Genomic DNA, 13637 nt, shown 5'->3' with positions numbered 1-13637 from the left:
AAAATAAATTCATGTTGAATCTCTGCCATCTCTAAATGAATGTAATGGCTAGAGATCTGTAGCTTCTGTAAGAAAACAGAAATAAGTATGATTCCTTTTTCCCTCTACCTAATTTCTTAGATTATATTCTGGGAGAGGATAAGGTTAGAGGGAAGGAGAGAGTATCTAATGTCCCCTTCTAGTATAATTAAAAAAAAAAACAACAAATTAACTGGCGATGGTTTAACACGTACTGCTATGAAAACTGCATTGCTATGGCAACCTACTGAAAAAAATCTTTGTAGCTACCTTATCTTGACTTGTAAGCATTTAAAAGAGTTAGAAAAAGAAACTTCTCCACATTTTCTATTGCTTATATGTATATTTATATATGATGTATGCACAGGCTGACTATAAATAATGTCCTTTCTTGAACATTCCAATTTTTATCTACGATTTTTAACCCTGCACGACCTCTGTGAAAAAGTAACAAGGATTTCAATGCGCTTAGTTTAATTAAACTTTGTGAAATGTGATACTGAATGTTTTGTCCAATACAGAAATGCTGTAAACTGGTGTGTGTGTGTGTGTGTGTGTGTGTGTGTGTGTGTGTGTATAAAACTCCCTTTGGGAGCAACTTCATTAATTTGATACATTTGTAATTGTTAAATACTTGTATCTCAAATATCAAGTGTTAAATATTTGCAAAAACTTAAAATGCCAAAAGCCTATTTGAGCAAAGATGTAGAAATGTTAGATATCAAATCACTGCCTATTGACTAAAAGAATGACTAACAACTTGCATTAAACTTCATACAGTTTATTTTTTGTTAACTCCGATCAAGTCTTTGTATTCATCAGTGTCATGTTGCATGAATTATCCAATTACTTAATAAAAGATTATATAACACATTTTAATATATTTAACAGTTTTTATTTGGTAACATATTTCAGCTGAACAATAGTCTTTGTTTTGTTGGGGGAAAATTCAGAGGGGGAATTATATGTATAAAACACCTGTACAGACTTGTGCTTGATTTGGTAAATATATAGGGAAGAAAAAAGCCTGCTTGGACCAGAAAAAGAAGAGAAATTAGTAATTATGTCATCTAGTATCCATTTTGTTTACTAATTGAAGATCTAATTGGTTTGCTCTGTTTTAATTAACAATGTTCTTATTTTAATTAGTTATCTTCCCTGTATACATTAGCATTAGGATAAACCATGGCGGATATGAATAATACAACAAAGAGTTTAAGTTAGGATTATCTTTTAAATGTTTAGACAGTTTCAAAGCAGTTAATACAGCTACTGAGTCAGAACAAAGGCAACGTTTATTCTGGAGAAACCACTCTCACCGTTATCAACCACGGCCCGTGTGAGACCACTGAAATCACCAACCACTTTCACCTACCTGTTTAAGGATGTTCTCTTGTTCTCTTTGAAGCTACTCTGCAATCCAGTCTAACTCAATTGTGTTTCCTAAAAACCAAATCATTGGCCCCAGTACGAGGACCACTGTGAATAAACTGCCAACCCAGCAGTGAGTGGAAAAGGTTCACAAAGAGCACCAGGTATCTGACGTTGCCAGAGGACTGGCAAAGGTTCACTGAGCTCCTCAGTCTAGGAACTGTGAACTCTGCTTGTCTCTTCTTAAAATGACTCCTCCTAGAAGCTGAATGAGTGATGCCAGCAAGAGGAAGGAGAGGCAGAAGTCTTCTCTCTGAAGACAAGGTACCATTCACTCACTGCACGCTTGCAAAATTCTCTATGGGAAAGGGTGAGTTCAACAATAGGATTAGAATCCATCATTCCCTCTTCCCTCCAAGCCTCCCACCAAAATTAAAAACAACAAATAACAACAACAGCAAGAACTGTGAAAGCACCCATCACCTATATCTTTATTGTGTACCTTGTAACAGTGCTTAATCACGACTGTATTATGCCACATGTGATATGTCAGAGTAAGTGCAGACAGATCCTCCAAAATGTTTATATTCCCATTCAAACTGAAAAGGTTATGAAAAATATCTCACTTTGCAAAAGGAAGGTATATTAAAGAAACAATATTAGATCATCCAAGATAAATGTACAAATTGAACCTATATCTTCCAAGTCATTATATTAATTGCAAGTTCATCAAAACCACTGTGCTTTTGGCAATCCTAATATAGGCCCAATAATTACATGAACCCAATTAGAGCCTGATTAACTTCTCAGAACTTTTAAAAATCTAATTAAAGTTTCCAACTCAGAAAAACATAAATGTGAAGTTAAATCAAGTAACAGGAATAGAGAGAATAAAGCCAACTCCTTTTCACCAATTTCATTAAGTTTCATTAACTGGCAGTTCAGTATCTCATAGATGACTTTTCTTCGCTTCCTGTACTGATGCATATAAATTCATGAAGTTCTGCACAGCAGATGGCAGCAAGTTGTCAAGATCATAATCAACTTCAAAGGTAGGTCTCCTTCCAAAAATTACAAGAGCAAGAAATACAGCGAAGTGTGCAGTAAGTCCCCATATCTTGAATGGTGCTTTATGCTCATTGTCATCGTACGTGAAGCAATGCATCCGACCTTGGTGACCAGATGACATTTTATAAGGCAAGGACGTGTAATTTAAGGGCTCAATGAAGTATTCCAGTGGCACCACAAACACATCACTCACTTCATCTGGATTAGGAGTGGCCTGGAACGTGTCCTCTATAAATCCTACAACTGGTGTTACCAAATTATTCATCTAAAAGAAAGTAAACAAACAAACAAACCCACTAATTTTGTACAAAGTAAATGAAGTTCTTTATTTTAAAAGTACTTCAGATGAGTATGAGCAACCTATGAAATATTCATATTTATAATGCATTTTTAATCTCTAAAATGGCATTATATTTACATTTACTTTTAAATACTTTATAACTTTCTAAAATTCTCTTTTTGTATTAATTAAGCCTTGCTTTTACTAATATTCTGCTCATGCTGCATGATCACAGAGCTGCTAAAAAGGTTTATCCATCTGCTAGAGGAAAAAAAAAGCTCTCACAGGTCTGAATTTGAAGAGCTCTGTTTTTAAGTCTTTCAAATCACTTATGTGTGTACATATATATATGTATACACCCCTCCCGTACATACATGGGCACGCACACTTTACATATAAGTGTGTATTTCTATATACACAGCTGTAATAAGCATGCTGCTTTGGAACTGTCTTGGGTTTATCTAACCTCCCGGTGAGGAGTTGTTTTCCTTGCCCTTAACCAGAACCTCCCCTGCAGCCACTGGTTTGCAGGGACCGGCTTTGTCTTGTCCCCAATCACATGGGGACAGCTGACAGCAGCAATGGGGACAGTTGATAAGAGCAGTGAGGTCTCCTGCTGGCTCTGCCTCCTTCGGGCCGGGCACTCACACCTCACCAGGGCCAAGCTCTTCACTCCCTGCCCTGGTAACAGTCTGTGCACATTAACACGCAGGGGTTACTCACAGCAATGGGCTGGAGAAAGATCAACCTTATACACAGCAAATATAATTACAGATGAGAACAGTATGATTTTAAGCTCGTTTTCTAGTGCTTTGCTGACTGGTTTGGTGTATTGCTTACTTTATCAATCCCAGGGACGAGCCTACAGACGACTTCAACCTCCTCTGGCGGGAGCCCTATTTCTTCCTTGGCTTCTCTAAGCGCAGTCTCAATCTCATCCTTATCTGCTGCCTCACTTTTACCTCCCGGAAAACACACTTCTCCCGGGAATCTTCTCAGCTGGAAGTCAAAGGAGCATCACTGTTTAGTGGATCATGCCCACGGTCCCTCCCCGGATCCACACGGACACTGGCTGGCACCGCAGAACCGCCGCGCCTTTCACCTTTCGTGGACCTTCCCAGGGAAAGCAGCCGGGAAAGCCCAACCAGGGAGCTCTGGGATCAGGAAGGAGCCGCTCGCCAAGAGGCACGCGGGAGGGCGCTCAGATCCCCCTGGCGGTGCTCGCAGACGGTGCAAGGGCTCCGGTTTTGTATTTTTTTTAAGGCAAACAAGCGGTGCGCGGGCCGCGGCGGGTACCTGCAGCGAGCGCACGGTGAGCAGCAGGCAGAGCCGCCCGCCGCGCTCCAGCAGCGGCAGCAGCACGGCCGCCCTGGGCAGCGGCAGCGCCGAGAACCGCCCGGCCACGTCGTGCGCGCGCAGCCGGGCGCGGGCCGCCGCCTTCAGGCTCTCCCTAGGGAAGAGAGAAGGGGAAAGCGCCGTGAGCGGCGGCGCGGGCGGGCGCAGCGAGACCCACCGCGCTCAGAACGACGGCGGCGCTACCTGCCCGCCCGGCCGCCCCGCTCCGCCGCCATGTCGGACTCTCTGCCCTCCTGAGCGGCGGCCGGGCCCACCAATCAGCGCGCGAGCCGGCCGAGCACCGCCCCCCTCCCGCGCGTGGCGGAGCCGCCGCCAGGCGGCCGTTGGGGCTCCTCGGAGGCGGCCGTTGGGGCGTGGTCCATGTAGCGTGGTCCGTGTAGCGCCTCGCGCTGCAGCGCGCGTCGCCTCGGGCTTCACCCCGGTACCGTCGGACAGGGGTAGGCGCCCGCCTCCTTTTAGGTAAGAGGCGCCAGGGGATTGCCCCGCAGCCCGTTCTAGCCCCTTAGTGCCGGCGTGATGCTAGCTGCCGGCCCCGCGGGAGCTCCTGTCCGCCCCGGTAACCCTAGCCCATCCCGGCAGCCCCGGCGGGCCCCGGGCACGCTGGGCCGCAAGGATAACGCCGTGGGGCAGCCCCGCCTCGATAATCAGGTTTAATTGCTTCATTAGCAGCCTGTCACTCTGAGCGCCGGCTGGACGCCTCCTGCACCCTCCTGACTGGCATCAGGCCAGTGGGATCCTTGCTGGTCCTAGTGAGCAAAGATGAGGAGTTTATCTATTAAACAGGCTCCTTGTCTAAGTTGCCTTTCCTGCTCAAAGGTGACAGAAGGCTGAAAAACAGCTCCATGTTTAAGTTCTGCAAAAATCCTGGTTTGCAACCCTAGGGGGCTTGCAGCCGATCTCTCTTGGGCTTGCTGTGGCTTCTGGACAAGTGGTGCTGGCTCCCAGTTGGGATGAACGGGCTCCCAGTTGGGATGAACGGGCTCCCAGTTGGGATGAGCATCACGCAGGCAGCTGCAGGGTATTCCTGCCCTGGTGGCCCCAGGCCGATGTGCGGGTTATGAGGCAGTCCCAACAGCTCATGATGAAGGAGCAGGAGCACCAGTGCTTCCAGTAACGTCTTTCGCAAAGGTATGATCAGTATGAACCTTTAGCCCCCCAAAAATGAAGTTACATGGAGTACAAATACTAATCTGTCTTTATTTGCCCTGATGTTTCCTTTTCTTTTCCATTTTGTTAAGTAAACTAGACTATCAGGATCAGCTCTGCTCATGATAAGCACTCAGTGGGGTTGATGCAATTAACCTTGAGTGCTTAAAATACTTGTGCACCCTACTTACTATATAAAGTACATATTTGCCTATCTATATATTTACACGCACATCTGTACATATAAATAGGATTGCAGTTTATATATACAATACATAAATTGTGTTATTTTATATAGTAGCTAAAAGACAAAGCTAGCTGTATATGTGTAAGTCTTGTGGCTCTGTCCCTGGGGTTTCCAGTGGGATTTATATACAATATAATACACATTTTATACTCAACGTTCTGTTCTGGTAGCTTGAAGAACAATCATTAGCATTTTTTATACTATTCTATAAAACAATATTTTCATTATTATAGGAAAAAATATACAAAGAACTGTCTTTAAAAGAACCTTGCAGTTCTGCAGTGAAATGAATATGTTTAGTAGGAAATAACTCCTCATCGTTTGTCCACACAGCTCTACATGACACTGGACTTCTGCTCCAGAAAAATGATGCGATCAGATTTTATATTTCTCTTTGGCTTTCTCTTTCAGAATGCAGATGTGCTAAAAACAAACAAAACCCATAATTTTAGCCAATCTTTAGCTTCAAAGGGAATGAAATATTTTCAGCAATATTCCTATTGGAACTGGAAGGAACACACACCAAAACACCACTGCTTTGTCAGTTTTACTACTTCTAGTGAAGTTGAACTGCTAATATTTCCTCCAACCTCATCTAAAATGGATAGAGAAGTTGTATAGTCAAGAAGAGGTCAGGTTTGTTCATTTATCATGTCCTTCTTTATATTGCTTTACAACAGCTCAGGTCAAGTTTATGGCTTTTACAAATGGGTTTGTCGTGTTAAAAATATCTTCAAGTGAGAGTTTTTTCACTTAGCCAAATTTAAGAGAATGCTTTTTAGAATTGGAGTGAAAAACCAAGCCAAAACAAAACGAGCTCTCTCCATTACTTAGAATCTTTCTGAGCAAGTCTAGGATTCACTTCAGCCTAAAGTGGCCATAAGGGAACAAAGGGAAACAGGACCTGATGGGCATGTTCTACAGAGTAGAGAAAAACCTTCACACACAGTCCAGTGTAGAGGTGTTTTAAAAATTCTGCCAGGGAAGAGCAACATAGGATAGCACTGAAATGGACAAATGTTACAGTACAAAGAGCCGAGTTATGAGTCGGTTTCTTTGCAGGCTGATACCTGCCAGGCAGCCTGCAGGGCCTGGAGCGCTGCGCAGCCGAGCGGAGCGACGCTGCCTTTGGAGTGGATTCATCAAGGTAGGGCAAGTGCAAGTTGCTACATTAAATTACTAGCACATCAATAACATTTTAACTCCTTTAGAAAAAATGTTAGTCTGGTTTAAAGTTCTGTTATCTGGAAGCTGCCTGCTGTAAGCCAGTATTCTTGCTGCTTAATTGCAATAGTCATGTATGTACATATGGAAACAGGGCACACACAGGTATGTACTTACATTTAGATCCCTGAAGTATTCATTATAGTCAAGAGCATATCCAACCACAAATTTATCTGGAATTTCAAAACCCACATCTGCAACAAAAACCATTTTTTTTTACTTAAGTGGTATAAATATCTTTTAGGTGCATGGGTTGTCCTCAGCTACGCAAGAGCAGTGCTTAGCAGATACTTCCTCCACTTTCAAAGATTTAGCACACCTAGCACTCCTACAAGTCAGAGATGTAAACTGATGGCACAGATTAAAATCCACACCATCCCCAGCAGTTAGCAATGTAAATAAAATCCTTGTGTGTTTTTTTTTAATAGAATTCTTTTGTTTCATAGAAGTACATTAATTAAGTTTACTTATGAGGTAGCTTTGCAAGAGGGCAGCAAAGAGGGAGGTTTTGCTCATGGAGCAGTGCACCCACATGGGAAGTGTGACCTGCTGGCCCTCCAAAAGCTGACATCGAAAAGCTAGGCCACAACTCCATGTAAATATCACAATTGCACTTGATTTTGAGAGTGGGTTAGTTCTGAATCCAAAGTGGATTCAGTTAGTTGAACTGCAGGCCTACTTCCCTCTTTGGAGTAAATCTTAATCAAAGTGGGATATACGCTTTGTAAACAGGTTATATTTAAACCATGGTCAAAGCCAAGCAATCAGAAGGTAAGTGTGATTCTAGTTCAGCTGTCTGGATACAAACAACTTTACCTACACGCAAACAAAGTAGAAGGTGGTTGTGTGGTTTCAGTATGTGCTACCTGGTGGTCAATTTACAGGCTTTTATTTATTTTCTCCATATTTCTCCCCATTTCTTTTGGCCTTCCTGACACGCATATCTTACTGTCCAGGTTTATTGCATGAAATGAAATTCTGAGATCTTATTTTGGTCAACTAAAGAAATGCAGTACTTACAGTCAGGTCTGTAACCTGAGCTTTGATGTGTCCTTTTAACGAGCAGGCTGTAAGACAGAGGTGAGAATCATGGTTTTTAAAATAAACTTGCTTCAAGTCGTAGATTTCATTTCTCCCACCTCTCCCCTTAAGCTTCTAGAATCATGTGTCTCAATACAATACTTTCTCATTGTTTTAACATACCAGAAAGAACTTGACCTTTATGTTTGGGGGAAAAAGTTAAGGGTCTGACCTGGGCTCCACGTGACTCTATTGTCTTTGACTTAATTCTCTTCAGTTTTGTATCCCAAATCATTAGTTTTCCATATAGTAGAATATCACTAAGCTAATGGAGCTCAGGTAGGCAGAGAAGTTCAAGTGGCATGTAAAGATTTTGGGAGAATAGGGAGAGAGGAGCATTGTTTCCTGCTTTTACGTTCTCCTTCCCAGATATTTAACATATATATATGTACGTACACATATAAGTATATAAGTAATACATATAAGTATATAATATAAGTATACTCTTACTATTCCCTTGAATGATTTTGGTATCATTTCACTATGATACATTCATCAGGGGACATGTCATCATACCTTACTACTTTTACAGTCTTTGGCTTGTAGTCCCTTAGTTTTGCAAGTAGCGCCTTCATTGTTCTGCCAGTCTCAATAATGTCCTCAAGGAAATTAAAAAAATATTTTAGAAATCTGAAAGAATAAAAGACTGTCAAGATAACCTACAGTGTATAAAGCAATCAGAGGCTTTAGTATTGCAATAGCATGACATACATACTTTAACTGACGTATGATCAATTGTTGTTTTATGTAATATTAAAGCATTAACTTGCTAAGTGGAAAAGAATTGAAATCTTTACTCACCTCTACTACTAACACATTCTGGAAAAGATTAATCAGGAAGAGGAAAAAAAATTAATGACAATGTTCACTGAATTAGACAGCTAGGAAAAAAAGAGTGCTGTAGAGAATTTAATTACAAATAAGTTGCAATTCTTTTTAAAAGGAGTTCGTCACTTAACTACTTACATTATCTAAGTGCTTTCTGAAGAGTCTTTCTGAAAGTATTTATAGAAGCATAAAATATTGTGAGAAAATCGCCTATATGAGGTTCTATGTAGTAGAATATAGCAATAATTAAAAAATGGTGCATAAGTCAGTTTAACTTGGTTCATTTTTGATACTTAGGGGATAAAAAACATATCGCTAAGATTTTATAAGCATTCAATACTGATTCCTTTATGTTTTCACTGAGATCAGTGGGAATAATTCTCCATTTCAAGGCATTTAAGTGTCTGTGAATATATAAAATCAAAATCTTAATACAGATGAACTTCCTGGATTATGTGTAAGAAACACTATTTTCCCTTAAAAGATAAACATGCTAATTCATACCTTCCCATTTAACGTGGACAGTTCTCCAATTATACTGATTTTTTTTGTGGGTGAGTCTCTCTAGAAGGAAATGGGAGAGAAGTCATATGGTCAGATCTGCTCCGAAGTGTTACCTTGTGTTTATCAGGAATGTTGTGCTGGTGCTGTGCACACAGCAGAGGACACTTGCACCTTTATACAGAGGTCTTTCAGTAGAAGAGCTTTTAATAGCAGATAGCAAGAGATTGAAGTTTGAGCTTCTGAGCAAAAGTGCATTCATATTTCTAGAATCAATATGGTTACTTTCAGCTTTTTTTTTTTTTTTTTAGCATTGATTGTTTGAGAATTCCGTGATACTTTTATAGGACACTGCAAACTGTTAGATTTAGCATGAGATACGTTTGGAACAATGCACAGAGCTTGAGCACTCAAAGAGTGTAGAAGGTAAAACAGAAAATAAGTTATCAGTAAATCACAGATTTGCTCTGCAGTGGTTGGCTTGGGCCAGCTAGAGTTGGCTTGGGTAAAAAATACTTTTTTTTCCAACACATGGATTAAATAAACAAATCTCACCATTGTTATCTGTAAGAAAAAGAATTAATGCAATGCAGATGGAGAGCTTAAGCAAATCTCTAATTTGGAGCTCTTCTCCATATACCCTCCTGCCCAGGAGGGCCGTGGTGAGGACCTCTAGAGTAGACCCTGTGGAAGCTTTGGGCTGGAGAGCGGGACTTTGGGGACCTGAACCTGCCCTTACTTTGTTGCTTTAAGTGTTCAGCTGTATATTCATGCTGGTCAATAGAAATACTCATCTAGTCCTTTGGGCAGGGCAGCAAATTGGTTGCCTTTCAGTACATGATAATTCAGCTGCTTTGAACAGGATGTATGCTAAACTTGATTTCATGTGTTTTTCATGTAAAATAACAGGATTCAGAATGCTAGTCTTTGGGGAGGGTCAGTTTCCAAGAAAAGAAAATTACTTACACAGTAGCTTTTTATTCTAACAAAATCCACAGTAATAGGCACAGATTTATCACCATTTTGATTTAGTACTTTTATATGGTCCAGTAAATCAGCAAAGAATTTATAGCCTCCCTTAAGGACACAGAGAGCAACGACATGGTGACTCCCCATGTCGTGCATGATATCTCTTGCCAATCGTTCTGTCCTGGAATAAAACAAACAAACAAAAAAACCCAAATCACAAATCTTGTAAAATATTTTGCATGCCATATTTGTTTGTCCGTATAACAATGCCCAAGTTAAAAATCTAATTTTGCTGTTGAATATTTTAGCCAGAGACATGAAGCACAGCAAAGCAGGCTACCTGTTGGCCGCTAGTATCACAGGATGGTGCTTACCCACGTGGCAGATGCCTAGGTTAAGTGATATATCTAAATAATGCAGGAAAGGAAGGCTTTAAACTGTTTGAGATGTCTTGGAAACCTCACCAGAGCTGCAGGGAAAGTCCTGCCTTAGTCCTTGTCTCCAAGACTAAGCTTAAGTTTTGTAGTTGCTGAGTTTGCCTGTTTCTCTAGGCTTCCATAAGGATGGTTGCTTCTGTGAGGCTTGGTCAGCGTGTCAGTCAGTGTGGGCTACTGGAGGGCAGCTGGGGCCATTGGTATGACTGGCACTGCTCGTTGTTTAGCGCCCCCTTACCTGTCCAGGATGAGTCCATGAGGAATGAAGACTCTTTCCACATCTTCTTCGTAATGCTTAGGGATGCAAAATAGGTTTTTATTGTAGCCGCTTTCTTCATCTTTAATCTGAAAGTGAAAGGGAAGTGTTTAAAAGATGTGTCTTGGGATTCTCCCACGTTTCCAGAAGGTAATGGAGGCTTCACTCTTTGTTCCATTGTGAAATGGTAGAACAAAAACAGACTAGGAAAGTGTAATCCAGAGGAAGAAATTGCAAATGAGAGTGTTGACAGATAGGTATTAGAAATTGATTAGGAAACAGCTGAAATTCTTTATTAAGATCTCTTCACATCTGATATTGCAGTGGTATTTTTAAAGAAATATGGGACTAACTGCAAGAAGAGAAACTTCAAAGCTGGGCTACACCTTCTCTAGTGCAAAATATGTTAGCTCCAAAACAGTTCTACCAAACTCAGTTCAGCGCAATTCAAAATATAAGAGAACTTATGAGTTAGGAGGAATCTGTTCAGTGTGGTGTGCATGGCAGGTTTCTTTGGTGGAGGAACACTGTGAGAAGCAACGTGAATAAAGTTAACTTCAAGCACGCTCGGAGTGGTGTATGTTTCTAATATCCTATAGTCTGCTTAGCACCAAAATAGATCACTGCAGCAGGAGACAATGTTTTAATGGTTTGTGTTCTGCATTCTGGCTGAGATCCTATTCCCGTCACACTTAGCCAGCGCAATGCTCTCCTACCAACTGAGAAGCCTCTTTTGACTTCTAAAGCAAGCCACAGCACCAAGTGTTTTGTGGCTTGGTAATGGATAGCATGGAGCTCTGAGGTAGGCAGTTATAGCACGAAGTGTTGTGAGCAAAAAAATAATTAACGCCTGCAAACTCTTTAGATAAAGTAATTTTAATTTTGCTTTTTTTGTGGCATAGAAGAGGTGACTGCTTAGGAAGAAGGGAAAAATGGACCTTGAGGAACTAGAGTAGGATATTACTTGAAAAACTTTCAAAATAAGTATTTGCCCGGTTTTATACAAAATAAATGCCCTGTTTTATACAAAATAAGTATGTGCCCTACTAGACTAACTTGAAATGGCCTATGTGAGATTGCTAGTGGTAACAGAAAACATACAGGTTACAGGATTCAAGTGACAAGAAACAGTGACTGTGAGACTTTAGATACATAGTTAAAAGTTAAAAGACAGTGTTAATTTCACTCAAAAATTTAAGAATCATTCTTCATGCAGGAAAAGCCTTTCAGCATGATCAGTTTCCATGGTAAAGAGCAGTTAAGCAAGTGCTGCCTATTTCCTACTGTCACTTTCTTTTTTTCCCGCAGCAGAGCCGAAGTGCACACGGGATACAGAGGGGGCTTCGCTTCTTCCTGTTCACGACAACTGGTGCAGGCAGAGGCCTTTTTCTTGTGAGCTTCCATCTCTGTTGCATTCTACCTAACTACTATTGATTACGGCTGCTCTAACAATACAGTTCAGCACCTTTTTGTTTGCTTAACTATGCTCATTCAGAATATTTGGCATAAACAAAATTTTCATTGCTACCTTAGTATCTTGTTTGTTGCTATGTATAAAGAATTGAAAGATTTAGGGAGAGGCTGATAAACAGAACCCTAAGAATTGCAGTGATTTGAGCACCACGTCACCATAGCAACATCCTGCTATACCTTATGGGCTCGTAGAAGTGTTTGCATCACTGTGCACACTAAATAATACAGTAGCATCCTATTATAATAAAATAATTCACTACCAAACAGAGTCACAGAGTCATTAAGTTTTTAAAACATGAGCTTACTACTTGAGATTTTTTTTTGTTTTATTTAAATTTGTGCTCATCTCTCATTCATTTACTGAAGTTGGCTTTTTAGTTTAACTGTCTTGTTGGAGATTTCCCTGCCTTTAAAACCACAGCAGTTATGTAGAATAAAGAGACACATGAATAAGTATTTTTTCTTTGAAATAGAATGAAAAAATGTGGAAGTCTGATCATCTGTGAAATAAGTCTTCCAAGACTTCTTTCCTTTGAAAGCCAGTTTTTCTCCTGAGTAAATGATAAGAAACAAGGCTTTTCATTATTCAGTTATTTAGTTCTGCTCTTTTCTCTGAAGGCATCTTCCCTCCCCACAAAGCTCCCTTCAACAACATAGCCAACCAAACACAGTGTAATTGTATTTTCTTACCTTCAGTCCACAAGCCATATTCTTACTTCGAACCGTGTTATCTGGCAATGAGGGGCTGTTATTCCTGCAGTCTCTCCTGCTCTATTTCCATCTTGCAGTCAGATCGTGACCTGCTTCTAATAGTTCAAATTTGCCTTTCTTCCTGCAGGAAGTGTTACTTCCGTATGCTAATACATTGACATCACAATCCCAGGTTATTATTTAATCAGATTAACTAGAAATAAAGTAAGCATTACCCTTGCTGCAGCCAATCAGAATAACGATTATAGAAGTGCAGGAGGTGCAGAAACATGAATCAAATTAGGAGGAAGGACTAGTCAAGGCAGTAGTTTCTTTATCAAAAATAGAAATTAGATATTTGCTTGTACACATGGCAATTCAGTGGTATACAAATAGAAGTTAGTTTTGTATATCAGTTTCTTACACAAATTTTGCACATGTGTTGCTGCAGTAAAGCCCACAGCTTTTCAAAATTCTTATGCTCACTTGCAGAAATCAGTGTTTGAATGAACAGAAGTCGTGTTCTTTACAGGCAGCAGAAGTCTGCAATTGTTTGAGACATGGTAAATACCAGCTGACATTCCTCCAGGTCATCTTCTCATATAAACTGAAATTGACAGTTCCAGTAATATATATCATTTAGAGTCAAATGACACTGACAGTCACTGTAATCTGATTATTTTAGTGTTCCAAACT

General features: G+C 40.5%; 2 protein-coding genes across 2 annotated transcripts; both read right to left on the bottom strand.

Moving 5' to 3' along the window:
• Window positions 1-1523: 1523 nt before the first annotated feature.
• Window positions 1524-4308, bottom strand: NUDT7 (nudix hydrolase 7). Its single transcript, XM_026036492.1, has 4 exons — window positions 4277-4308; window positions 4034-4187; window positions 3578-3736; window positions 1524-2722 (listed from the first exon to the last, which is right to left on the bottom strand). Exons 1-4 carry the CDS (start codon window positions 4306-4308, stop codon window positions 2339-2341), a joined length of 729 nt encoding a protein of 242 aa, XP_025892277.1. The 3' UTR covers window positions 1524-2338.
• A 1192-nt stretch (window positions 4309-5500) lies between these two features.
• On the bottom strand, window positions 5501-13176 carry LOC112945050 (hypoxanthine-guanine phosphoribosyltransferase-like). Its single transcript, XM_026036571.1, has 9 exons — window positions 12942-13176; window positions 10761-10867; window positions 10086-10269; window positions 9123-9182; window positions 8592-8609; window positions 8307-8389; window positions 7731-7777; window positions 6828-6904; window positions 5501-5909 (listed from the first exon to the last, which is right to left on the bottom strand). The coding sequence occupies exons 1-9, from the start codon at window positions 12957-12959 to the stop codon at window positions 5862-5864; spliced, it is 642 nt and encodes a 213-aa protein (XP_025892356.1). The 5' UTR covers window positions 12960-13176; the 3' UTR covers window positions 5501-5861.
• Window positions 13177-13637: the final 461 nt, after the last annotated feature.

Source organism: Nothoprocta perdicaria, unplaced genomic scaffold (assembly GCF_003342845.1).
Source record: "Nothoprocta perdicaria isolate Ctin4 unplaced genomic scaffold, notPer1 scaffold_18, whole genome shotgun sequence".
Taxonomy (NCBI): Eukaryota; Metazoa; Chordata; class Aves; order Tinamiformes; family Tinamidae; genus Nothoprocta; species Nothoprocta perdicaria.
Note: the sequence above shows the minus strand (reverse complement) of the source record. Positions and strands in the feature narration are given on the sequence as shown.